The sequence below is a fragment of the Abramis brama genome, assembly GCF_963993115.1.
Source record: "Abramis brama genome assembly, chromosome: 12".
Classification (NCBI taxonomy): Eukaryota; Metazoa; Chordata; class Actinopteri; order Cypriniformes; family Leuciscidae; genus Abramis; species Abramis brama.
In genome coordinates this window covers 40,299,583-40,326,153 of record NC_139974.1, presented here as the reverse complement: position 1 = coordinate 40,326,153, position 26,571 = coordinate 40,299,583, and the positions used below count along the sequence as shown (strand labels likewise).

The window sequence follows — 26,571 nt, the reverse complement described above, 5'->3', positions numbered from 1 at the left end:
TTTGCACGACTGAGCTTGGTAAATAGTAATGCTTATACTGAGGTGTTTTGAGTGATGTGTTTCACGCTCTTGCCCCTCAACTAGTGTGTGTGTGTGTTTTCCTGAGCTCTGCATAACACTCCTGATATCTGCCATCTGCCAAAATAATCTGACTTATATAAAAGTTTTTTACAAAAATAAAAACTTTTTTGTCTCTTGTCTTTTCTTTCAGAAATACAGAACAGAATTCACATATCGGGATTTCTTACCAATTGCATAATTATTGTATTAGTGTTAGTTGAGACTACATGGAAACTTTTACTATTTGTAACTTTTAAAAATAAAAGTTTTTTAGAGGTGAATATTGTTTACAAATGTAGTTGATATTTTAATAGCTTGATAATTGTTCATCATTAAAAATAGTTACAAAATATGTAGAAAATTATTCATCATTGTGCAACACAATATGGATACCACATGCCAAGGCAACTTGCACTGCTTAACTTAATAGTGGAAAAGGAGAAGTTTTTTTGACGCGGGTGTGAGCATGGGTATCACACGTGACGTGAGTGACTGATTATCATGGAAATGTCACGTACTGTATCTTGTCTCTCTGAATTTTTAATCTAGATTTATACATACACATAGCCCCATGAAAACCTCTATGTGAACACTCTTGTCCAATGAAAAACTGCGTGGCACGAATTTTATTAAACGTCCTTTAACAAATTTTATAAAATTATTATTATGTTTTATTAAAAGGGCAATTTTAGTTCCCTTTCGTGGTCACTCCGAGTTACGTCGGATGACGACGAATGGGGTTTCGCTTAGAAAGCCTATCATCTTCGAGTATATAAAACGAGCCAATGGCAATGAAATGCCATGGCTCTGCGGAATTTGCATAGCGTAACTCCGCCCCACCCTGTGGGTATATAAGGAAGTACGCTGGCAACATGCAGATATGTTTTTGCTTCGGAGCCAAGTTCATTCACTTCACTCCACAGCCAATTCTGAGTTTATCTCTACTTCTCTTCGAGACAAGCCTCTCTCCGGGTGTTGGTGTGACAGCGAGTTCCAGCGAGTGCACATTCCCTGCTTATCTGTGCAGTGATTTGCCAGTGTTTGTGTGTTCATCTCCCTGGTCGCTTCAACACTTGCGGAGAAATCTCCTTTCACAAAAGAGCATTGCACGCGGCACGTCTTTTCAAAGATGTCTCACCTGTGCACTTCTGGTTGTGGTCAAGTCATATCTGATTCTGATGGGCACAATCGCTGTCTTGCGTGTCTGGGCGTCGACCACGCTAAGGCAGCGTTTGTGGATGAGTCATGTTCCCGCAATGGTCATGTCATGTTCCATCGCGCTGTTGCGTTCGAGACTCAATGACCTCATTCGAGGGAGAGTCCCCTCATCCGCACCCCCATCTACAAGCTCCGCGAGAGCTGGTACTTCGGCTGGCGGCCAGGGTGAACTGAGGGTTACGGTGTGGAACAAAGCGCCGACTATTCCGCGCTCCACACCCCCCTCTAGCACAGTGCAACCCGCGAGCATTCCGAATGAGCCCACGGTACAGTCTTTCGGCATGCCGCGGGTCTCATTCGGCGCTCCAGATGAAGATGAGATGTCAATCGCTGCATCACAAGGTGGCCGTGAGTCCTCGGGAAGTGAGGATTCGGCTGTGCTGCCGCCTTCGGGTGTGCCAGCATTGTCCGCCACCCGGTCCAGTGCGCTCGCGGCTGGACGATTGGTTTTTGGGTGCGGCCGCTGATCCCCGTCAGCGTCCAACCCCAATGCCTTTTTTCCCGGACGTGCATGAGGAGGTCACGAGGTCCTGGAAGGCACCCCTGTCTTCCCGTGATCGCTCGGCGGCCTCCTCCGCCTTTCCTCCTCTCGATCAGGCGGATGCCAAAGGGTACACTGGGGTTCCCCAGGTTGAACGCTCTGTTGCCATGCAACTATGTCCTCAGAGTGCTTTTTCCCGCGGTGACCCTAAACACCCCTCCAAGGCCTGTAGGTTCTCCTCCACCCTTGTGGAGAAGGCCTATAGAGCTGCGGGGCAGGCAGCCTCCTCACTGCATGCCATGGCAACGCTGTTTCGGTTAAAGAAAGAACTGACTCACTCATCTCTGAGCACAAAGAGTTCTCGGATGACAGTGCGCGCCGCTCTCGAGCCTCGCCACTCTCGTCCCCCTCTGTCGCCAGACCCCTGCCAGAGCACGCCCCCGTGGGACGCTGGTCCTCCCCTGGCCCCCTCTGGCAGGACGCGGCTAATGACCGGGCCGCTATGCCACCCACGCCTGGGCCGGTCATTCCGCCTCGCTGCACCACCGAGGGTACGTCTGTGGTCCGCATGACCCCGCTGGTGTAGTTCTTGGGAGCCTGGTTAGAGCTTCCCAGACTGTCCCGCTGGGTCGCGAGGACCATCAGGCTCGGCTATGCAATTCAGTTCGCGCTGTCTCCTCCCCGCTTCAGGGGAGTCCGCTTCACTATGGTCGGTGGCAATGCCCCTGTCATGAGAGCGGAGGTCGCCACCCTACTGGGGTGCGATCGAGGGTGCGATCAAGACTGTCCCTCCAGCTGAAATGAAGTCCGGGTTTTACAGCCCCTACTTTATTGTACCGAAGAAATCCGGTGGATTACGACCGATCCTGGACCTGCGCATCTTGAACTGCTCCCTTCACAGGATGCCGTTCAAGATGCTCACGGTCAAACGCATTTTTGAATGCGTGCGGCCGCAGGATTGGTTTGCAGCGATCAACCTGAAGGACGCCTACTTCCATGTCTCCATTCTTCCTCGACACAGACCGTTCCTACAGTTTGCTTTCGAGGGGCAGGCATACCTGTACGCGGTTCTCCCTTTCGGGCTAGCCCTGTCTCCTCGTGTCTTCACGAAGGTCGTCGAGGCAGCCCTTGTTCCTCTACGGGAACACGGGGTTCGCATCCTGAACTATCTCGACGACTGGCTGATCCTAGCTCACTCTCGAGACCAGGTTTGCGAACACAGGGACCTAGTGCTCCGGCACCTAGCTCGTCTGGGCCTTCGGGTCAACTGGGAGAGGAGCAAACTCTGCCCCGTGCAGAGGATCTCTTTTCTCGGTATGGAAATCAACTCGGTCGCCATGTGCGCGCAGCTTACGAGCGAGCGCACGCAGTCACTGCTGACTTGCCTTCGTCAGTTCGAGGGCAAGAGTGCGGTTCCACTGAAACTATTTCAGAGGCTCCTGGGGCATATGGCATCCGCAGCCGCAGTAACGCCGCTCGGATTGCTTCATATGAGACCGCTTCAGCTTTGGCTTCGTGATCGAGTCCCGAGGTGGGCATGGCAACACGGCACGCTCCGAGTCCCAGTGACTCCGACCTGCCGTCAGACCTTCACCCCGTGGACGAACCTCAGTTTTCTTCGGGCCGGAGTGCCCTTAGAACGAGTTTCCAGGCATGTTGTTGTGTCAACAGATGCCTCCACCACGGGTTGGGGTGCCATGTGCAATGGACATGCTGCCGCGGGCTCCTGGACAGGACCCCAGCGCCTTTGGCATGTCAATTGCCTCGAGTTGCTGGCTGTACGTCTCGCCCTGCACCGCTTTTGTGCGTTGCTCAGGGGTCAGCACATACTAGTCCGATCAGACAATACCGCGACAGTAGCGTACATCAACCGACAAGGTGGTCTGTGCTCCCGCCGTATGTCGCAACTCGCCCGCCACCTCCTCATATGGAGTCAGAAGCATCTGAGGTCGCTTCGAGCCATTTATATTCCGGGAGACCTGAACCGTGTGGCCGACGAGCTGTTTCGGCTTCGGCCTCTCCCTGGAGAATGGAGACTCCATCCCCAGTCGGTTCAGCTGATTTGGGATCAGTTCGGGGACGCACAGGTAGATCTGTTTGCCTCCCACGACTCGTCCCATTGCGACCTGTTTTATTCCCTGACCGAGGGCACGCTCGGCACGGATGCACTGGCGCACAGCTGGCCGCGGGGCCTCAGCAAGTATGCGTTTCCCCCAGTGAGCCTTCTTGCGCAAACCTTGCGCAAGATCAGGGAGGACGAGGAGCAGGTCATTTTGGTTGCCCCGTATTGGCACAACCGCACCTGGTTCCCAGAACTAGTACTCCTCGCGACAGCACCTCCCTGGCCAATTCCTCTGAGGAAGGACCTGCTTTCTCAGTGACGGGGCACCCTATGGCACCCTCGTCCCGATCTTTGGAACCTCCACGTGTAGCTCCTGGACGGGACGAGGCAGGTTTACGCCCTCCGTGCTTGCGTAGACAGAACGCAGTGTTTCAGGACCTCAGACCAGCTCTTTGTCTGTTATGGTGGGAAGCTGAAGGCAAAGGCTCTCTCCAAGCAAAGGTTGTCTCACTGGATAGTGGACGCCATTGCTTTGGCATACCAGCAGCAAGGTCGACCATGCCCCCTTGGTGTGACGGCCCACTCCACTCGGAGTGTGGCATCCTCTTGGGCTCTAGCGCATGGCGCCTCACTAACAGACATTTGTAGAGCTGCAGGCTGGGCGACACCTAACACATTCGCGAGATTCTATAATCTCCGAGTAGAGCCAGTTTCTTCTCATGTACTCGCTTCAACTAGCCGGTACTAGATTCTGCTCAGGTGTCTTCGCTTGCTCGCCATTCCTCTCCACGGACGGGATACGTGCGATATTCTCCTCAGGTGAGCCTAGTAAGCCCTGACTCTTCTCCAGCACTGTTGACGTCAACGCCAGAGTTTTGCCACCGGCAGCTTTCGCGCTTGGCTAGGTGCCTCCATGTGCATGGTTCCCCCTCTGGGCGACCTCCACATGTGTATTTCCGCTGTAAGCCTCTCTGAGCATGTGTCTTTCCCTCGGCAAGCCACCTTGCCACCCCTGGTGTTGAAATATTCCACCTGCGGCTGGACACCCCAGTGATACTCCATATGCAGCCCCTCGGGGTCATATGTGTATTCCAAGTCCCCCCCCTTGGGCTGGGCACTTCCTTATATACCCACAGGGTGGGGCGGAGTTACGCTATGCAAATTCCGCAGACCCATGGAATTTCATTGCCATTGGCTCGTTTTATATACTCGAAGATGATAGGCTTTCTAAGCGAAACCCCATTCGTCGTCATCCGACGTAACGTCTCTGTTCCCTACTCAGGGAACGAGGGTTACATACGTAATCGAGACGTTACATACGTAACCGAGACGTTTTAATTCCCCTGCATATTCTACGCCCATGAAACCAAGACGATTTGATCAACCATTACAAAGGTGTTATTATAGTTATCTAAACTCAGGAGCTTAAAATGTCAACTGAAATAAAATAAAATAACTCAAATTAAACACATCAAATCTGCTCTTAAATGAATGACTTTAGCTTTAATAAGGATTAATCTATATTTAATTTACACATTATAGTATTTTATACTTGAATACTGTAAGACCTGAAGAACTTGTTTGTTTAATTTGTATTCCATTGTATTTATTTGTGCTATTGCTTGTAACCAGGGGCGTAAATTTCATCTAAATGTTGGGGGGGACAATTAACATAACTTTCCTCAAGAGCAATTTTTGAAGGGGACACCAATAATACAGGCAAAATTGTACTTTCTATGGATATGTGTAGTACACAGAGGAAAGCCTTACTACTATTATTAGTGTAGCTAGCATGGAGACCGTGCCATTATCCTTCTTCTCAAAGTTTCTCTCTGGTTCATTGAAAAAGCTGACTAAATTGACCAAAATATTCTTCATTGCTGTGCGAAATTGACAAAAAATTCTCTCTATATTTTCAGGGATTTTATCGATAACGATATTTTGCTGAGTGTGTTATTGTGCTGGTAACTTGGCATGTTTAGGACTGCCGTGGACAGCTGACTCCTAAAGTTTTTGATATTCTTCATATTCTGTGTAGCGGTCAGTTCACAGCAGTGACAGAAATCATTTTTCCAATAAGTTTCAATAGATGTTTACCTTCATTGGCATTTTTATCTTTATAAATGTATTTTTAAACCTAATTATATGCATGCATCATCTTTTGTGTCAATTTCATACATTTAATTAAATTAAATTAAATTATAATAATAAGACACAATAGGGCTGTTACCAATCAAATTAAATAAGTATCAACAAAATATTTGCAATGGAGAGGAAACACAGAAGCTGCATTTGAAATGGCATTTAGATGCTTTTATTTACACAGACATAATATTTTGTTTAAAACATAAAACGTTGAATATTGATATATAAAATTATTTAAAACATGAAAAGATCATGTAAATGTGGAATTAAAACCGCCAGTAGGTGGCAGCAATTCATTGGTAATGAGTGAGTCATTGAGATTCAACTGATTCGTTCAAAAAGCTGATTCATGATTCAGTAAGGAAACACCTCGTGTGTTTCTCAGAGACGCAAATACAGTGCTATGGCTTAGTTTTCAAATATTTTCGTTGGCGAAATAGAGTTAAAACAGCAAATATGGTGTCTAAAAGTAAACTTTTCATTTATCAATTTATTAAATCACATTTATTATCATGTTAATATCTGGAGAAAACTGCACTCTTTGTGTGATATTATATTAGATTAACTATATTAATTGATATAAACTGACTAAATCACACAGTGAAAGCGTGAAAATGTAAATGCGCACCCGCACTGGTCTAATCTACAAGACGTTATGCCTACACGCATGTGTACACTTTATTGGTGTGTGTGAGGGAACGGTTTTAAACAATCGCGGTAAACGCACAGACTGTATAAAACAAGGTCACCAACATAGCGAGGCGGACTACATCGGTGACAAAAGTACATTGCTTATCATTAAAAAAAAAATTTAAGTGAATAAAATAGCCTTGACTTACTGGAGTTTCACAACTGAAAAACCTTGTTCTCTCCCACTATTTGTGTTTCTGTTTGTGATGAGGTAAAAGGGGAGCAGGCAGTGGACCAAAGCACTGTGAGGGAAGGGAGGGGGACTCAAAATGTTAAAACGTTTTTTTTTTGCCCCGTTTGCATTTTTATTGTTTTACTACTTAAACAGTTATTTTAAGTATATATCATTATATTATTTACAATACACATATTTTAATTATATTTTTAGGAGGGGACAACCCTCAGATAGGGGGGGTCCGGACCCCCCCGACCCCCCCGCGATTTCCGCCTATGCTTGTAACTTGTTCATTTGTTTTTATTTTATTACTAACTGTATACTTGTCTTTATTTAACATTACTTATTAAAATACTTATTCTTTTTCATTTATGTTTCTCATAATTTATCTTTGGCTGCATTATGATTTACTTATTTGGAATATTATCAAAGTTTGTGTAAGCAGATGAAGCTCATGTGGACATCATAAATAATCATCCTTTTGCTGTTTTGCTTTGTTTACATTCGCAAACCCTGAACAAATGTACCAATGCTGTCTCTCTGTTTGCTGTACGTGGATGACTGAATGTTTTTTTTTTTTTTTTTGTGGTGATTAAGTAAATGCTGCACAAATGATTAACTTCACCCTTTGATTCCCCTTTCAGACTACTTAGATACGTTTTGTTTTGAGGAACCGATGTATTGTAATGAAATCTACAAGCAGACATAAGACCATTTTAGAGTGTTGGAAACTGGAAAGTATTAAATGTTCAGTGTTATTTAACGCTATTTAGAACAATTTACAATAAATATTATTTAGCCATCTTTTGCCCTTTTAAAAAAAAACGAATTATTAGCCACAAAGTCAATAACTGATTCTTCTTGAATGTTCTTTTGTCATTATTGGATTGCAGCGAGTGCAGCAAGACACTTCTAGACTACTATATATTTACACACTGACTTGAATTGTCCAAACAAAAGTTTAGTTTAGTAAAACCTCCATTGCATATCATGCTCTCAAAGAAACACCACTAACAGCTTCTTCACTAAAGGCCTTCTTTGTCAGAACAGTTTTTATTAATAAAAACAGATTGATAGTCATTTGTACTATTTATAGCACATGTTGCATTAAATTACAAATTTATTCAATTGTCAATTAAATGATATAACTGATCCATTCGATAGACTGAACAATTGACACCTAATGACACTCATGGTCCAATAAGTAACTGTGATGTTTTTAATGTAATTTAATCAAGCTGTAATTAGGCAGAGTGGTGTTTTGTAACATATTTTGTTTTATTGTTGTTTAAAATGTATAGAGATAACCGGACTTCAGTCCTTGGGAGTTCGTTCTCCTTAGTCCAACTTGGCAAGTCCGAACTACCAAGGTCGCTACTCAACTTTACATTGGCCTATTTGGTATTGAGAAATTGAAACAGTTATGATGTAACGAAGCCTAGTTTTCTGAAATCACATGACTTTGGCAGTTTTATAATAGCTCTGAACCACTGTTACGAAACAAAAGATCCGTAGGTTTCAAAGCTTCAAGAAGCAGTGTTTCGAAATCGCTCATCACTACCTACGGGTAGGTAATACACGTTTTTGGCTGCTTTGCATCGCATGTTTTGATCTGCGCATCTGAGACATATTACAGTGTCGTTTGGCCATGCATGCTCACAGACAAGTGAAAATCGTCTCATTTTGATGAAAAAAAACCTAAAGAAAGAGGTGCGTTTGAGGCTAGTAGTGATCGGAGCAGGAGTCATTTCCATCTTCGTGATTTTTTTGATAATATATGTTATTGTTAAATGTTAGGTTGGTGAAATAAACGACACAGTAATATTCTTAAGAAAGCTTTAATTTGATATAGGCCTGTCTCTTTTGGCGAATTTGTGTGATATAATTATGAAATTTAATTATTCGTGTGAGTGGTCATAATATTCATCATATGAATAATAGGCTATATTGGATAAATAATAAATATAGTATATAATAAATAAAAAATATTACTAATTCCATTATTATATAAACATTAATTTTGTTTAAAAGCAGGTCTTCTGTGACTGAGATTGATACATTGATGAAATTCAGGTGAGTTGAATGTTTATGCACTTTCTATAGAGCATGATATGCAATGGAGATTTTACTAATAAAACTAAACTTTTGTTTGGACAAATCAAGTCAGTGTGTAAAGATATAATATAGTAGTCTAGAAGTGTCTTGTTGCACTCTAGAGCAATACAATAATGACAAAAGAACATTCAAGAAGAATCAGTTATATTGACAATTTGTCGCTAATTAAAAAAAAATTAAAAAGTAAAAATATGGCTAATCAAATTTTTGCTTTTTGATTTCATTAGAATACCTCGGTTCCTCAAAACAAAACTAATCTAAGGAATCTGAAAGTGGGAAGTTAATTATTTGCAGGCTACAGCAATTAAAAGCTCAACAAAATATCAATACAAATCCAAAAGAAAAACATACAGTCATCAACGTACAGCAAACAGACAGAGAGCAGGCAGCATTTGTACATTTGTTCAGGGTTTGTGAATGTAAAACAAAGCTAAACAGTAATTACTGTATATATGATGTCCATTGATCTTCATCTACTCACGCAAACTTTGATCATATTCCGAATTAGGAAATCAACACGTTCTCAGTCCCATGACGCTTGGTCAGGACCCCTCGCCGTCATTTTTTAACGCACAGTAAACGCCATTAGCATAATTTTTTGACTTGCAGGGTACTCCATTGCTTTCAGTTGTTTGCCTTATGCGTCAGATCAAGACGCATTTAAAGGTAGGGGTTGGCGTTTTTCAGAGAGAGAGAGAGAGAGAGAGAGAGAGTGAGAGAGTGTGAGAGAGTGTGCACGACATAGACCGAGTGTGTCAAATATTCTGTTCAGCTTCTGATGGGTTTGTTGGTTTATTGGCCTGACATTTAGAATATAGTGTTGCCAAAGCATTTTAAGTATATTTCAATGCAGAATAGAATTACACCACCATAGAAAAACAAACAAATAAACATTCAAACAAACAAACAGAAGAGGAACAGTAGATACAAAAAAACGTTCCTTGTATTAATTATAATTAATTATATACAACAAAGAATATGTGAAATATAGCAACCAAATATTAGTATGGTGTGTATAGGCTATTTATATTTAGCAGCTAGTTTGGCTACCATGTCATCCTCTCCGAGCATATACCATTTTATCATTACAATACCAATATATATGTTTCTTTGTTTAAATGAGGAGGAGAAATTGAAAATGATTCCTTCATATGCTGATATGAGATGTGTTGTTATGTCTTATATCAGGATGGCCATAAGTGTGGTTTTGTTTCTAACACTTACTGGGCTGTGCGTCACTGATTCCAAAGGTATGTATATGTTTAGAATAATACAAGTAAAAATGCCTGGATTTAAAAATCATCAAAAAATTGAATCATTGTGTATCATTACATATCAGATTAATATAGTAAAATTAAAATATAGTAATTGAAAATCTATGATTTATTTACTTATGAAGACTCTTTACTTGTGATATAATTTGTTTTTGTATCTAATAATGTCTGTATATCTGTTATTATTGTATTAACAGTAATGGACAAACCATCGTGCTCTTGTGGTTCAAGTGAGTGTTCTTCATTAATTTGAATGTTGTCAGTAACACACATATAATATTCTTACTGAACATTTGGTAACCAATAAGGGATAATGTACATACATCATCAAGGCAGTTATTGCAAAATAACCCATGGCTACATGGCTACTAGCCACAAATAATTGATTTTGGACACAAAATATTGATTTGAGTTTAAATATTGTATTAGCTCACTTGTAATAAATGCAAATCTTCCATGACAAAAAAAAAAAAATTCCTAACAAGACAAACGAACAAGTTCAAACATGACAAACATGTAAGGGATAATGTACAGTCATGTACACCAAATAAATAATTACATGGACATATTGATTTGAGACTGAATCGTTTTACATTATTACCTGTTTATTATCTTAGAATCCATTAGGCCTACTGGGTACAAAAACAATCATTCAGGCAACATGACGAACACTACAGTACTCTTAACATTAATACTAATAATTAGAAGGTCGCGGGTTTGAGTCTCAGTATGTATAAGTAACGTAACTCGCTGCTTTAGCCTACTACTATACAGGGTGTCCGCGGATCCTTAAAAAGTCTAAAATTTAAGGCCATAAAAAGTCTTAAGTCTTATTTTTTACTTATGAAAAGTCTTAAATTTTCGATGGCAATTTGACTTAGACATATCTAAATGTTTTCCAAATTAGAACCATCTAATTAGCGTAGGCCTACTTTTTTATTTGTTATTCTTTCTTTGTGGATTTGCTTGTTCACGTGACATTTCGCGTCATTTGCGGCAGCATTACGTCCGTCTCCTGCACGCGAAACAGGAGGAGAGAAGGAGAAGCAAGTTGGTTAATGTCAGTTCAATTCTAAGTTCAGTCTTTATGTGCGTAGTGGTGTGCGATGTGTATTGTCTATTATGATACTGTAATCATTGTTTTAACAATGTATGAGGCACTGCGAGCTGACATCGCTTTTGTCTCTCGTGCTTTCACTGTATGTTCCCAAATGAGCTTTTGTCTTATATTTATATCATATTATGTTATCATATGCCTACAATATCACATCAGGAAGAGTTCCGTTTTCCCGTGCACAATTGCAAATGTGATATTTATTTTATATAACAGTTAGGCTAAATTAACATTGTGAGTTATTTTATAAGCAATATTGTCAATATTGTTTGTTTTCCCTTTATTTCACTGATGAGAATTTCAAAATGAAGCCATAGCAGAGTCTCAATGCAACAGACAGCGGCGAGTTTTTGATTGAAATCCGCGTTTTGAACGAATCAATTTAATGATTCAATGAACAATCACTTGCTTCTTTCCCGAATGAATCAGCCGTTTGAACAAATCGGTTGAATGAATGACTCCCTCAACTCACTTATTAACAGGGCTCTCAAGTGTCACGCATTGAGCGTGACAGTCACTCATTTCGGTCTTTTGTCATGCACTCCCGCCACACATTGTATTTCTCACGCGGAAAACCTTTTTATAATATATTTAATATGCCGCAGCGCCCAACATTTCTCTGGCCGCGCCGCTCTCAGGGTTCGGCAGGAATCAAGCGCATCTCCCCTGAAGTTCTTAAAAATCGAGTGTCTGTAGTCCTCTCAGGTCTCCAATAAACACAGCTACTTATTTCATTCACTCCAACCCCCTCCCTTCTGGGCTCCTTCCAAAGCCACGCAGTAGCACCTCACTGCAGTACATGAGATCCAGGGGGCGGAGTTGGATCCAGATATAAGGGGTGGAGATTGGTAGGTTTAGGGGTGGGTTTAGGGATCAGGGGGTGGAGATGGGTAGGTTTAGGTATATGTAAGGTGGGAGGAGTTGGATCTGGATCCAACTCCTCCCCCTGGATTTCATGTTCTGCAGTGAGGACATTTCAAGCCATGCCCCAAAACACATGAACGCGCGACACCGACCGCTCAGCTGAAGGACGCGTTTGCCAACACCGAGCGCATGTAGTGACATCATGTTAGAATCACATGTAATAAAATACCTAACTTTATCATTATGAATATAAACAACTAACATGGCTGTTAGTACTCACTATCAAGCTAGCATATCGATACTGGTAAAGTTTTAAATATATTGAGTTTGATTCGGTAGCGAGCTAGTAACATAAGGCAAAGCTAAAAACAGGTTGCACTGATACACATTTTCCCATTACCATCAGTTACGCTGTGATGAAGGTGAGTTTCGTGTAAGATTCATAACATATACGGTGTTTTGCATGTAAGAGCTTCCACGATGAAAGCACTGTTGGCTCTGATGAGGACGCTGATATTGACTCGTCTGACTTCTTGCTTTATCCAAAGACTTTTTGGTCATAGCCTTTTCGAATACTGTCTTCCTTTTTGTGCCTTTTTTGCCTTCGCTGACTGTATTTGCAGGTACTGGGAATTTTGACTGCTCTTTCTCTGCCATAATTGTGATTCTTCCTAGCTTCCGTGCCTCTTCCCCTCCTCGAGTCAAACGGGTGCGCGAATGTGGGCAGCTCCTGTAGCAGCAGGGGTGGTAGCCATGGTAGCGATGGAGAGTGACAGTCGCCCAGCCAATCATTTCATTCTTCTGAATGGAAATAAGTAGCTGTGTTTATTGCAGCCTGAGAGGACTACAGACACTCGATTTTTATACTCTCTTTTTCAGAGTACTTACATTTTAATTATGTATTGGTATATAAAGACAGTTTAAACAAATTTGGGAAAAAGTTTTTTTTAGAAAAACCCTGCCTACCCTGCCTTTAAGTCAAGTCAAGTCATCTTCATTTATATAGCGCTTTTAACAATGTAGATTGTTTCAAAGCAGCTTTACAGAGATAAACGTATAATTTAAGGTAGCAGAGATTGTTTTGGCTTTATAGCGGTTCTTTAATAAAGTTATTTTCCAGCTAAAGTTAGTTTTGATTGATTCGCTTCCGTCGCAACGATCATTAGTTATTAAATTAGGGGCCGCTAAGACAACACCATTCTCTCTACACAGACTTTAAACGCGAACCTGTGAGAAACGCTGATGGCTGTAACATTGCTGAGGAAGACAAGTGAAGACAAGGATCTAAACGCAGGGTATTTAATAAAGTAACAAGGAACACAGAACTCAAAGGTAAAAGGAACAAAACCAGGGAATCACAGAGGCAACCATTACATGTACAACAACTGACAAAGTAACAAGTGAAACACAAGGGCTATAAATACACAGGGACAAACAAGCTAAACAAGATAACAAGGGGGTGTGGCTAATTAGAAACACCTGGGGAGACTAATCAACATGAAAAACTACATAGGACTACAAGACTGAGCACAAGACAGGAAATGACAAAAGAACACACAAAACAAGTGGAACACAAGACAAGAATCATGACAGAGCCCCTCCTTTAAGGAGTGGATTCCAGACACTCCACACAAAAAATAAATAAATAAAGGTCAAGGAGGGTGGTGGAGCAGAGGTGGAACGGGGGAGGGATGGAGGGCCAGGCCCATGAAACAGAAGAGGGCTTGGAGACTGTGACAGGACGAGAGGCCAGGGTGGAGCAGGCTGTGCAGGCGGCCAGGGAGGAGACAACCCTTCAGGCGACCACGGCGGAGACGAACCTTCAGGCGGCCACAGCGGAGACGACCCTTCGGGTGGCCAGGGCGGAGACAGCAGTTCGGGCGACCACGGCGGAGACGACCCTTCAGGCGCCCACAGCGGAGACGACCCTTCGGGTGGCCAGGGCGGAGACGACCCTTCGGGCGGCCAGGGCGGAGACAACCCTTCAGGCGGCCAGGGCGGAACAGGAGACCACCCCTCTGGCGGTCCTGGCGGATCGGGCTGGTCCGGAGGTGTATTGCCCCCCCCCAAAATTTTCTTGGGGAGGCTCCCCGGTAAAGAGTCCTGGACCAGCGGCAAAGAGGGCTCTGAGCTGGGCAGGACCAGCGGCGAAGAGGGCTCTGAACTGGGCAGGACCAGCGGCGAAGAGGGCTCTGAGCTGGGCAGGACCAGCGGCGAAGAGGGCTCTGAGCTGGGCAGGACCAGCGGCGAAGAGGGCTCTGAGCTGGGCAGGACCAGCGGCGAAGAGGGCTCTGAGCTGGGCAGGACCAGCGGCGAAGAGGGCTCTGTGCTGGGCAGGACCAGCGGCGAAGAGGGCTCTGAGCTGGGCAGGACCAGCGGCGAAGAGGGCTCTGAGCTGGGCAGGACCAGCGGCGAAGAGGGCTCTGAGCTGGGCAGGACCAGCGGCGAAGAGGGCTCTGAGCTGGGCAGGACCAGCGGCGAAGAGGGCTCTGAGCTGGGCAGGACCAGCGGCGAAGAGGGCTCTGAGCTGGGCAGGACCAGCGGCGAAGAGGGCTCTGAGCTGGGCAGGACCAGCGGCGAAGAGGGCTCTGAGCTGGGCAGGACCAGCGGCGAAGAGGGCTCTGAGCTGGGCAGGACCAGCGGCGAAGAGGGCTCTGAGCTGGGCAGGACCAGCGGCGAAGAGGGCTCTGTGCTGGGCAGGACCAGCGGCGAAGAGGGCTCTGAGCTGGGCAGGACCAGCGGCGAAGAGGGCTCTGAACTGGGCAGGACCAGCGGCGAAGAGGGCTCTGAGCTGGGCAGGACCAGCGGCGAAGAGGGCTCTGAGCGGGGCAGGACCAGCGGCGAAGAGGGCTTTGAGCTGGGCAGGACCAGCGGCGAAGAGGGCTTTGAGCTGGGCAGGACCAGCGGCGAAGGAGACTCTGAGCTGGGCAGGACCAGCGGCGAAGGAGACTCTGGGCTGGCGTGAAGTGCAGGCTCGGCTAGACTGGCGTGAAACTCTGGATCGGCAGAAGTGACGTGAACAGTCTCTAGATCAGCAGAAGCGACATGAACAGTCTCTAGATCAGCAGAAGCGACGTGAACAGTCTCTGGATCAGCAGAAGCGACGTGAACAGTCTCTGGATCAGCAGAAGCGACGTGAACAGTCTCTGGATCAGCAGAAGCGACGTGAACAGTCTCTGGATCGGCAGACGTGATGTGACCCTTCTCCACCTCCCCTACAGTGAAGGGGGAACCACAAAACTGCAGGACAAAGTCAATGTACTGTACCAGGGTCCAGCTGGGGTCCTCCTCTGGTAAATTTAGGCTAATGTCCTGTTCTAGTCCACTCCAGAAACAGTCCTTTAGCAAAGCATCGTTACCAGGAACGAGGTGACTATAAAAAAGGAACTCCTCCACATAATTTTCGATGCTACGATCATCTTGATAAATTGAACAAATTTTGCTCAGTGGGTCCCGGATAATACCTGCTAGAGCCATAGTTTGGTCAGTTGTTCTGTAACATTGCTGAGGAAGACAAGTGAAGACAAGGATCTAAACGCAGGGTATTTAATAAAGTAACAAGGAACACAGAACTCAAAGGTAAAAGGAACAAAACCAGGGAATCACAGAGGCAACCATTACATGTACAACAACTGACAAAGTAACAAGTGAAACACAAGGGCTATAAATACACAGGGACAAACAAGCTAAACAAGATAACAAGGGGGTGTGGCTAATTAGAAACACCTGGGGAGACTAATCAACATGAAAAACTACATAGGACTACAAGACTGAGCACAAGACAGGAAATGACAAAAGAACACACAAAACAAGTGGAACACAAGACAAGAATCATGACAATGGCGTTCACATGCGCATTAAGAATTGGTTCTATAGTTATGTGCGTTTTGAATATATGTGCGCAGGTTCGTAATTCCCTACAAACCAAGCCTAAACAAAGTACTGATCTTTCCTTATACATTTTGATACAGAATTAAATTTTATTTTGTCACTTCGGGGTAGGTACGCAAAACGAAATTTCCCGACAACGCTTTATCTGTAGAGTGGAAAGGGATCCTCCATAGGGAGAGACTAGTTGGCACTTCAGCACTGCATTGTCATCGGGTCCAGGCGAAGGTCCTTCGTCAGATCTGGATACGGCCTGGATCCGGCAGGCTGCGGGAAAACCTCGGGATAAACAAAGACACTAAAATTAGCGTAGATGCCATTCTTCTTATGATGTAACGAGTACATCAGGATTTATGGGAAGTGTTCCCGGTTCCGGCTGGCCTGATCTATGCAGCCTAACATTGAATTATTGAAGTCTATAATGTATTATGTGAATGCTAGGTCAAAGAGATGTGTTTTTAGTCTAGCTTTGAACTGACAGAGTGTGTCTGCTTCCCGGACAATGGTAGGAAGATTGTTCCAAAGTTTTGGTGCTAAATAGGAAAAGGATCTACCGCCAGCAGTCGATTTTGATATTCAAGGTATTATTAACTGGCCGTAATTTTGAGATCGCAATAGACGTGAAGGACTATAATGCGTTAAGAGCTCGCTCAAGCACTGCAGAGCTAAACCATTTAGTGCTTTGTAAGTAATCAGCAATATTTTTAAATTTATGCGATTTTTAATAGGCAGCCAATGCAGTGTTGACAGAACCGGGCTAATATGGTCATACTTCCTGGTTCTGGTAAGAACTCGAGCTGCTGCATTTTGGACCAGCTGTAGTTTGTTTATTAAGCGTGCAGGGCAACCACCCAGTAGAGCATTACAATAATCTAGCCTTGAGGTCATGAACGCATGGACTAATTGTTCCGCATTTGTCAATGAGGGCATATTGCGTAATTTAGATATATTTCTAAGATGGAAAAATGCGGTTTTACAGATACTAGACGTGACTTTCAAATGAAAGATTGGTATCAAACGGCACACCCAGGTTCCTAACCGACGACGAAGACTTGACAGAGCAGCCATCAAGTGTTAGACAGTATTCTAGGTTATTACGTGTGGGAGTTTTTTGTCCAATAATTACTCTGTTTTTTCAGAATTAAGTAGTAGGAAATTACTAGTCATCCAATTTTTTATATCAGCTATGCATTCCATTAATTTTGTGAATTGGTAAGTTTCGTTAGGTTGTGAAGAAATATAGAGCTGAGTATCATCAGCATAACAGTGAATACTAATGCCATGTTTCCTAATGATGTTTCCTAATGATATCTCCTAATGGTAGCATGTACAGAGTGAACAGCAACGGTCCTAGTACTGAGCCTTGTGGTATGCCATACTGAACTTGTGATCGATGAGACATCTCTTCATTTACTGCTACAAACTGATAACGGTCAGATAAGTATGATTTAAACCATGCTAATGCAATTCCACTAATGCCAACATAGTTTTCTAGCCTATTTAAAAGAATGTTGTGGTCAATGGTGTCAAATGCAGCACTAAGATCAAGTAGCACTAATAGAGAAATACAACCACGATCGGATGATAAGAGCAAATCATTTGTGACTCTAATGAGAGCAGGCTCAGTACTATAGTACGGTCTAAATTATGACTGAAAATCCTCGCAGATATCATTTCTTTCAAGAAAGGAACACAGTTGTGAGGATACTGCCTTTTCTAATATCTTTGACAGAAAAGGTAGATTCGAGATCGGCCTGTAATTGACTAATTCTGTAGGATCAAGTTGCGTTTTTTTAACAAGCGGTTTAATCATAGCCAGCTTAAAGGTTTTTGGTACGTATCCTAGAGACAAAGATGAATTAATGATATTAAGAAGAGGATCTATGACCTCTGGAAGCATCTCTTTCAGTAGCTTAGTCGGTATAGGGTCTAACATACATGTTGTCGATTTAGATGATTTAACGAGTTTAGAAAATTCTTCCTCTCCTATAGCAATAAATGAATAAAAAATTTCCTCAGGGAGACTACAATGCTCTCCCTAATGCGATACTGTAGTAGGTAGCATAGTTATAATTTTGTCCCTGATATTTTCAATCTTATAAGTGAAGAAGTTCATAAAGTCATTACTGATGTGTTGCTTGGAATCTTCTGGGCTTGAAGCTTTATTTTTTGTTAGTTTAGCCACTGTTTCAAATAAATACCTAGGATTATGTTTATTTTCTTCTAATAGGGTTTAAAAAATAAGCAGATCTAGCAGCTTTTAAAGCCTCTCTGTATGCAATCGAGCTCTCCTTCCATGAAATCTGAAATACCTCTAGTTTTGTTTTCTTCCAGTTGCGCTCCATTTTTCTGGCTGCTCTCTTAAGGCCCGGGTGTGCTTGTTGTACCACGGCGTTGGACTATTTTCTTTAATCTTCTTTAAGTGCAACGGAGCAACTGTGTCTAAAGTGCTGGAAAAGAGAGAGTTAAAAACAGTCTGTTAGTCACGACTGTTACCCTAAACCGTAGCCTATAGTCGCAAATTGGTCGTTCAACCACGTTGATGTCACGCATATGGTGGAACTACTTTTAATGAATCTTGTTCGATAGTAGGACTGAAAAAGGTTACACAGGCTTTACAGCTTAATAGAGTATTTAGATGTGTGTGGTCGACAATGGGAAAGGAATAAAGATATATGTTAACAAATGTCTTGAGTATTATTACACAAACATTATTTCCAAAAAGCTACCAATCTCTTAAATAAAGAATTATCAAGTTCAATTCTAGAATAAATCAAGAAATCAATATACAAGCAATGAAATTATGCGACACTACCACCCAGTGGTCAGAAATGGTGAAACATTAAAAACCGAAACTAATTATGAAGTGATTTAAATGAACGAGCATATGAATTCTTGTTATGAATTTAATAAGCATTCATCGTTAACTTGGTAAACAGGTCTTGGTCAACTTACATTTGTTTATTGACTCACACTTTGCACACACAGATTGCACCTTCCGCTTAGTCACTCTCTCTGCTGATGATGACTGGCAGAAAGTAGCGCATGCACACGTGACTCGGCCTTTCCAACAAATCTGTTTGAGAATTAATACTAGATGTTTTGCTATAAATAATGACATGGCATCTAAGGACTATTTCTCTTTTTTCTCAGTTATTTTGCTTTATAGGCTCGTTCTTGCGCACTAGAGCATGTTCGCACATGCACACTCTTGTGCTTTAAATCACATGACAAACTAAAATATATAAATTACATATGTATGTATTTTAAATAAAAGATATAGGTTGTCCTGAATGTCAGCATGCATATTTGTCTCAAAAGTATTTATTGAGTCCATATGTCATGCAAACAAGAAACTCTGCTTCAAACCACTCAACTTTGCGATGCTGTTAGCGAATGTTCATTGGAAACATGGTTTCAGGAAACACTGACCATTACGGTGTAAAGAGCAATCATTCGGGCAACAAGACGAACACTACTGTACTCTTAATACTAAAAATACTTCAATGCAATCTTAATATTTGAACACAATTAATAACTATAACAGAGACGCAACTGGCACCAGTTGTATTTGTGTGAAACGAGAGAGAGCGGGTCCACAGTGTGATACAAGAAACATTAAAGAAAGGCCGGCTCCAGAAACCCGGATGAGCTGTGTGTTATCCAGCGTTACTGTTGATGACGGTCATTATCTGGAAATATCAGACCTCAGAATGTCGCGACTGACCAATCAGATTCAAGTATTCCAGAGAGCCGTGTAATAATCATTTGGATAACATAGTTTAGCTTTATTTTCCAATTTTATTGGGATTATGCTTTAGCACATTAAAGTAAAAAAAAAAAAAAATTGTTTATTATTTTATGTTATACAGGGAATCTTGCTCTTGGAGCCACAGCTGTCCAGTCTTCCACATACGGTCAAGCAGGAGCTCAAAATGCTGTCGATGGCAACATGAATTCAATTTGGGGTGTTGGGACATGCAGTCACACTAAAGAGGACAGAGACCCCTGGTGGAGAGTTGACTTGGGGGAAGTCTTCAAGGTAACCAGGGTTAGCATCACTAATCGTGGAGATTGTTGCGGAGAGAGGATAAATGGTGCTCAGATCCGTATTGGCAAGAGCCTGGAAAATAATGGCAACAATAATGAGCTGTAAGTATTGTCTCACTTTTAATACTTAAACAAATAGTTCGAAAATTATTAAATAATATAACATTACTTTGAATAATCATTTTACAATAAAAACTTGCCTTTGACAGAAGTATATTTAATAGGGCTGCATGATTAATCGCAATTTTCATGTAATCGCACTTAAATCGAGTTAGCTTATTGCGATTTTAAAAACGGAAAGGCTGTGATTGTTTGTTATGTGCAGCTTTTCAGTGACGTGCGGCTCTGTAAACGCTGCTCCATCTGAAAGCACTGTGAGTTTGAGTCACTTATAACGGCATTTGAAAATCTTTTGAGAATGTTGAAGCATTTATGAGAAACATGAGAAGCATTTATGAACCTCTTGTCCAACAAAAAAACAATACTTAATAACATGCTTTTACTCCAAACTCACTTCATAACGACAGTTGAGCTCCTCCTTCTGTGAGAATATGTGCTTCTTACACAGAATAAGGCAGTCGTGTGTTTATTAGTCATGTTTAATCAAAGCGTTTCAATCTTCTGTTTATTCAGCAACAGCGATGATGCCCGATAGGGATTTCCTGGAATGACGTGTGTTATCATTAGGGTTGGGAACCAAAAAACGGTTCTTATCCAGAACCGTTAGTGTTTTGGAAAAATACCGGAACTGTGCGAAATTCCTAAGTTTCGGTTCGATCTTGATTCAAACACCCACGCGATCTTACTCCTAAATGACAAAAACTTAACACGGGAACATTCAAATCTGTTTGCGCTGTCATTAAGAGAGCATTTGTCAATATATATATATATGAAACAGCTTTACTCTCACAGTCTTTTCAACCACACAGTATAGACATTTCTGTGTTACAAATATTCAAATGATCACAGAAGTACTGAGAAAAAAGTTTATAGTTCGAGTATAAACACTGATGTCTACGGTAGCAACCAAAACAAAGTAAATCACCTTTTTGAAAGTCGCTGCAAATAATGAGTGTATCGATTACATCTGATGCTCAAAACATTCATAAGACGACTGTTAAAGCTGCAGTCTGTAACTTTTTTTATGTTCAGAATATACTAAATCTATATAATGAGCGAGTACATCATGAATGCCTTTTTTCAAACCGTGTTTTTGTCTTATCCTGAATCACTACGGTAAGCCTGTAATAAGCGTTTAGACTCGGACTACTTGACGAGTAGTCAAGTACTACTTGTCGGGTCGCACCGCTGCGGAGTAACGTTAGCCCAGTGCCGGCGTGACTCACCCGCGTCATATACACATAAACACAGAGAAGTAGCTCCGGCTACAATGTTCTTCCACAAGACGCATGCAGTTGTGTTTATTTAACTGCTAGAGCGCTGATTCATCCAGTAATGAAGTGAAGTCTTTATGAATCAATCATTCAGACTGATTTTAAAAATATTATGTTTCACCTGTCTGGATCTTATGTGTGTTCAAGCATATAGGAGAGGTCCCAAATTATCCTAGAGAATGCAGAAATGTTTATTTTCCTTCAAAAAAAATTATTTTTTGCAAAAATTGCTAAATAATATGTTGAATTTGTTGACATACCAGTCTTTTAAACTCATTTGACAATTAAGAAATAAACACAAAAAGGATTGTGCATTTTCCCCTTACTAGTATTTTTTATTAATTGTTTTAATAATTTTTATTGAATGGGAACCGGAACCGAAACCGGAATCGTTTGGCGGAACCGGAATCAGAACCTGAACCGGAAAATTTCTTACGATTCCCAACCCTATTTATCATACTTCTGCAGTGGGGCATATTTGGTTTGTGTGTGTGTGTGAGATGCCCTCTGGTGTTCAGATGGATACGTGGTGTTTGCGTGTGTCAGTGTGTGTGTGTGTGTGTGTGTGTGTGTGTGCGTGCGTGTGTGTGTGTGAGACGCCCTCTGGTGTTCAGAGGGATATATGTTCTGTCAGTGTGAGATGCCCTCTGGTGTTCAGAGTGATATATGTTCTGTCAGTGTGAGACGCCCTCTGGTGTTCAGAGGGATATATGTTCTGTCAGTGTGAGACGCCCTCTGGTGTTCAGAGGGATATATGTTCTGTCAGTGTGAGACGCCCTCTGGTGTTCAGAGGGATATATGTTCTGTCAGTGTGAGACGCCCTCTGGTGTTCAGAGGGATATATGTTCTGTCAGTGTGAGACGCCCTCTGGTGTTCAGAGGGATATATGTTCTGTCAGTGTGAGATGCCCTCTGGTGTTCAGAGGGATATATGTTCTGTCAGTGTGAGACGCCCTCTGGTGTTCAGAGGGATATATGTTCTGTCAGTGTGAGATGCCCTCAGGTGTTCAGAGGGAGTGTGTGTGAGACGCCCTTTGGTGTTCAGATGGACTGTGTGTGAGATGCCCTCTGGTGTTCAGTGGGAGTGTGTGTGAGATGCCCTCTGGTGTTCAGTGGGAGTGTGTGTGAGATGCCCTCAGGTGTTCAGGTGAAGTGTGTGTGTGTGTGACGCCCTCTGGTGTTCAGATGGACTGTGTGTGAGATGCCCTCAGGTGTTCAGAGGGATATATGTTGTGTGTGTGTGAGATGCCCTCAGGTGTTCAGATGGAGTGTGTGTGAGATGCCCTCTGGTGTTCAGATGGAGTGTGTGTGAGACGCCCTCTGGTGTTCAGTGGAAGTGTGTGTGAGACGCCCTCAGGTGTTCAGATGGAGTGTGTGTGAGATGCCCTCTGGTGTTCAGATGGAGTGTGTGTGAGATGCCCTCTGGTGTTCAGTGGAAGTGTGTGTGAGACGCCCTCAGGTGTTCAGGTGAAGTGTTTGTGAGACGCCCTCTGGTGTTCAGATGGAGTGTGTGTGAGACGCCCTCAGGTGTTCAGGTGAAGTGTGTGTGAGACGCCCTCTGGTGTTCAGAGGGATATATGTTGTGTGTGTGTGAGATGCCCTCTGGTGTTCAGATGGAGTGTGTGTGAGATGCCCTCTGGTGTTCAGTGGAAGTGTGTGTGAGACGCCCTCAGGTGTTCAGGTGAAGTGTGTGTGTGACGCCCTCTGGTGTTCAGATGGAGCAGCATTTACTACTGATCAGCCGCTGCACTGACTAACTGCGCATAAAATAATCGCAGCCTTTGCCAAATCGTGTGCGGTTTCAGTGCGATTAATTGTGCTGCCCTAATATTTAACATGTTTCATGCAGTTTTGATACACTCCTCTCTATTTCTCTCTGTGTCTTCACAGGGCTGCATATGTTGAGTCAATCCCAGCTGGAGTCACAAAAACGTTTAAGTTTAAGCCTATTAAGGGGCGATATGTCAACATTTTTATACCGGGGCGCAAGGAATATCTCACACTGTGTGAAGTCGAGGTGTTTGCAGGTAAAAGACAGAAAGAAGACTCTGTGATAGAATTTGTTTATGTTCTTATTAATGTGTGTATAACTGTTATTATTTCATTAACAGAAAAGTACACATCGACGTACAATTGTGTTCCAAGTGAGTGTTCTTCATTACTTTGAATGTTTTCAGTAACACATAATATAACGCAATATTCTTACTTAATATATTCTTACATATAATATTCTTACTGAACATTTGATAATCAGTAAGGGATAATGTGAATCAACTCAGTTGTTATCGCAAAGTAAACCCTGAAAGGGTTTTATTACTTATAGTTATTACATACTAACCACAAATAAATAATTTTGGACACAAAATATTAATTTGAATTGAAATATATTAGCATATTTATAATAAATGCAAAGCTTACGTGAAGAAAAATGTTACTAGCAAAACAAACGAACAAGTTCAAACAAGACAAACAATTAAGGGATAATGTACAGTCATGTGTACACCAAATAAATAATTACATGTACATATTGATTTGTGATGATTATATTATCTTAGAATCCATTACAGTGTAAACAAAAAACAATCATTCGGGCAACAAGATGAACACTACTGTACTCTTAATACGAAAGGCCGTCTCCAGAAACCCGGATGAGCTGTGTGTTATCCAGCGTTATTTACTGTTGAGGACGGCCATTATCTGGAAATATCAGACCTCGGAATGTTGCAACTGACCAATCAGAATCAAGTATTCCAGAAAGCCGTGTAATAATCATTTGGATGAAATAGTTTAGCTTTATTTTTCCCATTTTATTATACTTTAGCACATTGAATTTTTATTATTATTTTATGTTATACAGTGAATCTTGCTCTTGGAGCCACAGCTGTCCAGTCTTCCACATACGGTCAAGCAGTAGCTCAAAATGCTGTCGATGGCAACAAGAATTCAAATTGGCATGTTGGGTCATGCAGTCACACTAAAGAGGACAGGGACCCCTGGTGGAGAGTTGACTTGGGGGAAGTCTACAAGGTAACCAGGGTTAGCATCACTAATCGTGGAGATTGTTGTGCAGAAAGGATAAATGGAGCTCAGATCCGAATCGGCAACAGCCTGAAAAATGATGGCAACAATAATGAGCTGTAAGTATTATCTCTCTCTTAAAGGGCCCCTATTATGCTATTTTAAAGTTTCCTAATGTTGTTTTGGAGTCTCCTACAACAGGTTTACATGCATCAAATGTCAAAAAATTGTTTAATTTCCTCATAATATACATTTGCACATCACTACATTCTCAATGATTCTCAAACGACTCGTCAGATGAATCAATCTCTCTAAATCCCTCCTTTCCGCGAGCTACTCTGCTCTGATTGGCCAGACAGCTCAGACTGTTGTGATTGGCCTACTGCGTAAAGCATGCATTGTTAAACCAATCTCTATTTATCTATTACTCTGTGTCTTCACAGGGCTGCAACTGTTGAGTCCATGTCACCTGGAGAGACAAAAACATTTCAGTTTAAGCCTATTAAGGGGCAATATGTCAATATTTTTATACCTGGGCGCAATGAATATCTCACACTGAGTGAAGTTGAGGTGTTTGCAGGTGAGCAATAAAAGCAGAGAGAGATGGTGTATAGACATTTGTACTATTTATACTATGTTTATGTTGCCTTAATTATTTTTTTTCCTGATTTCATTGCCAGATTAAGTGGAATGAGATGATGTTACACCACAGTCTTAGACTTAGACTTAGACTTAGAAAACTTTAATGTCCTCAGAGAGGCAATTTGTTGTACAGTACAGACATATTGACACATAATCCACAACATAAACATTATCCACATGCACAATATCATAAATAAATAAAAACTACTTCACATTACTTCACATATATTCTCAAGTCATACCCCTCCCCACACCTTATTTGATTGGGTTATTGCCATGGGAATGAATGAGTTTTTTGCTCGATTGGTTCTAACTTTGGGGTATCTATATCTACGACCTGAAGGGAGAGGCTTAAACTCCACTGAAAGTGGATGGGTTTTATCCATGCAAACCTTGTCTGCCTTCTGTGCCAATCTCATCAGGTATAGTTGGTACAGGTCTACCTGTTGTTTCCCAATGATTTTTCCACAGGTTTTAACAATCTTCCCCAATTTGTTCCTATGGGCGATTTTTGAATGTCCATACCAGCATACTATGCAGTAGGATACTCTCAATAAAGGACTTATAAAAAAGAGTCAACATTTTATTATCAACATTAAAATAATTAAGCTTTCTAAGAAAATACAAACGTTGTTGACCCTTTTTAAAAACAGCATCAGCACACTGATCCCAGGATAATTTACTGTCAATGATAAGACCAAGATACTTGTACTCCGTCACCATCTCTATCTCCTCTCCTTTTATTAGAGTCGGAGTGGGTGACGGTACCCCATGTCTAAAATCAAAAACCAACTCTTTAGTCTTAGATGCATTCAAATACAACTGGGAGGCTTTACACCAGTCAACAAATTCATGCAACACTGGACCATGTTCAGTTTCATCTCGCTCCAATAAACTAATCACAGCAGTATCATCTGCGAATTTAATTATATAACGTCCAGGGTAACTACTGCGACAACAGTCAGTGTACAATATATATAATAGTGGTGACAAAACGCTACCTTGTGGTGTCCCAGTTGAAGTGAAGTCCACTGATCTACAAGCAAAATACCAAACTTAAGTTTCAGTAAAGGTTTGAAATGGTTTTTAAAACGCACCTGACTCTTAACCCCAGTTTGATCCAGGGGTTTGTGTATTTACTTATCTTTGTTTATCTTTGCTTTCTACATCAATAAATTACTACAGCATTGCATGTTGTATTGCATGTTTCTAGATAAAAAGAGGCTCATTTGGATATTTACAATGAGGAGGAGGTATAGTGTTACATAGCTACCCATCTAGGGTTGAGCTGGAGCTGGTGACAAAGTAAAGAATTACATTTTAGAAAGAAAAGGAAAACCATGGAGAGAACGAGGATTTCCAACCTTCTGTCCCTGAATCAA

General features: G+C 42.2%; 1 protein-coding gene and 2 long non-coding RNA genes across 8 annotated transcripts in view; 2 read left to right on the top strand and 1 right to left on the bottom strand.

Moving 5' to 3' along the window:
* Positions 1-26,571, top strand: part of LOC311093326 — a 186,936-nt gene that overhangs the window by 13,879 nt on the left and 146,486 nt on the right. The gene's annotated exons all lie outside the window — the stretch shown is intronic.
* The window catches only part of LOC311093325, a 123,552-nt gene that overhangs the window by 42,174 nt on the left and 54,807 nt on the right, over positions 1-26,571 (bottom strand). The gene's annotated exons all lie outside the window — the stretch shown is intronic.
* On the top strand, positions 8,244-26,378 carry LOC311093308 (uncharacterized protein). 6 transcript variants are annotated; one of them, XM_084130615.1, is made up of 11 exons: positions 8,244-8,398; positions 8,863-8,904; positions 10,135-10,196; positions 10,418-10,450; positions 19,959-20,238; positions 23,420-23,556; positions 23,641-23,673; positions 24,387-24,666; positions 24,991-25,127; positions 25,228-25,261; positions 26,219-26,378. In XM_084130615.1, exons 2-10 carry the CDS (start codon positions 8,894-8,896, stop codon positions 25,230-25,232), a joined length of 978 nt encoding a protein of 325 aa, XP_083986741.1. In that variant the 5' UTR covers positions 8,244-8,398; positions 8,863-8,893; the 3' UTR covers positions 25,233-25,261; positions 26,219-26,378. The 6 variants fall into 6 exon arrangements, with proteins under 6 accessions (XP_083986741.1, XP_083986736.1, XP_083986737.1 ...); XM_084130610.1 differs by having other exon boundaries at positions 24,991-26,378; XM_084130611.1 differs by having other exon boundaries at positions 8,287-8,398; positions 8,866-8,904; positions 24,991-26,378.

Bases quoted from the DNA above. Each gene is read 5' to 3' on its own strand.
- LOC311093308 (XM_084130610.1), top strand. The intron at 10,197-10,417 runs GTATGTATATGT...TTGTATTAACAG, and splicing joins GTGCGTCACTGATTCCAAAG to TAATGGACAAACCATCGTGC. The intron at 10,451-19,958 runs GTGAGTGTTCTT...TATGTTATACAG, and splicing joins ATCGTGCTCTTGTGGTTCAA to GGAATCTTGCTCTTGGAGCC.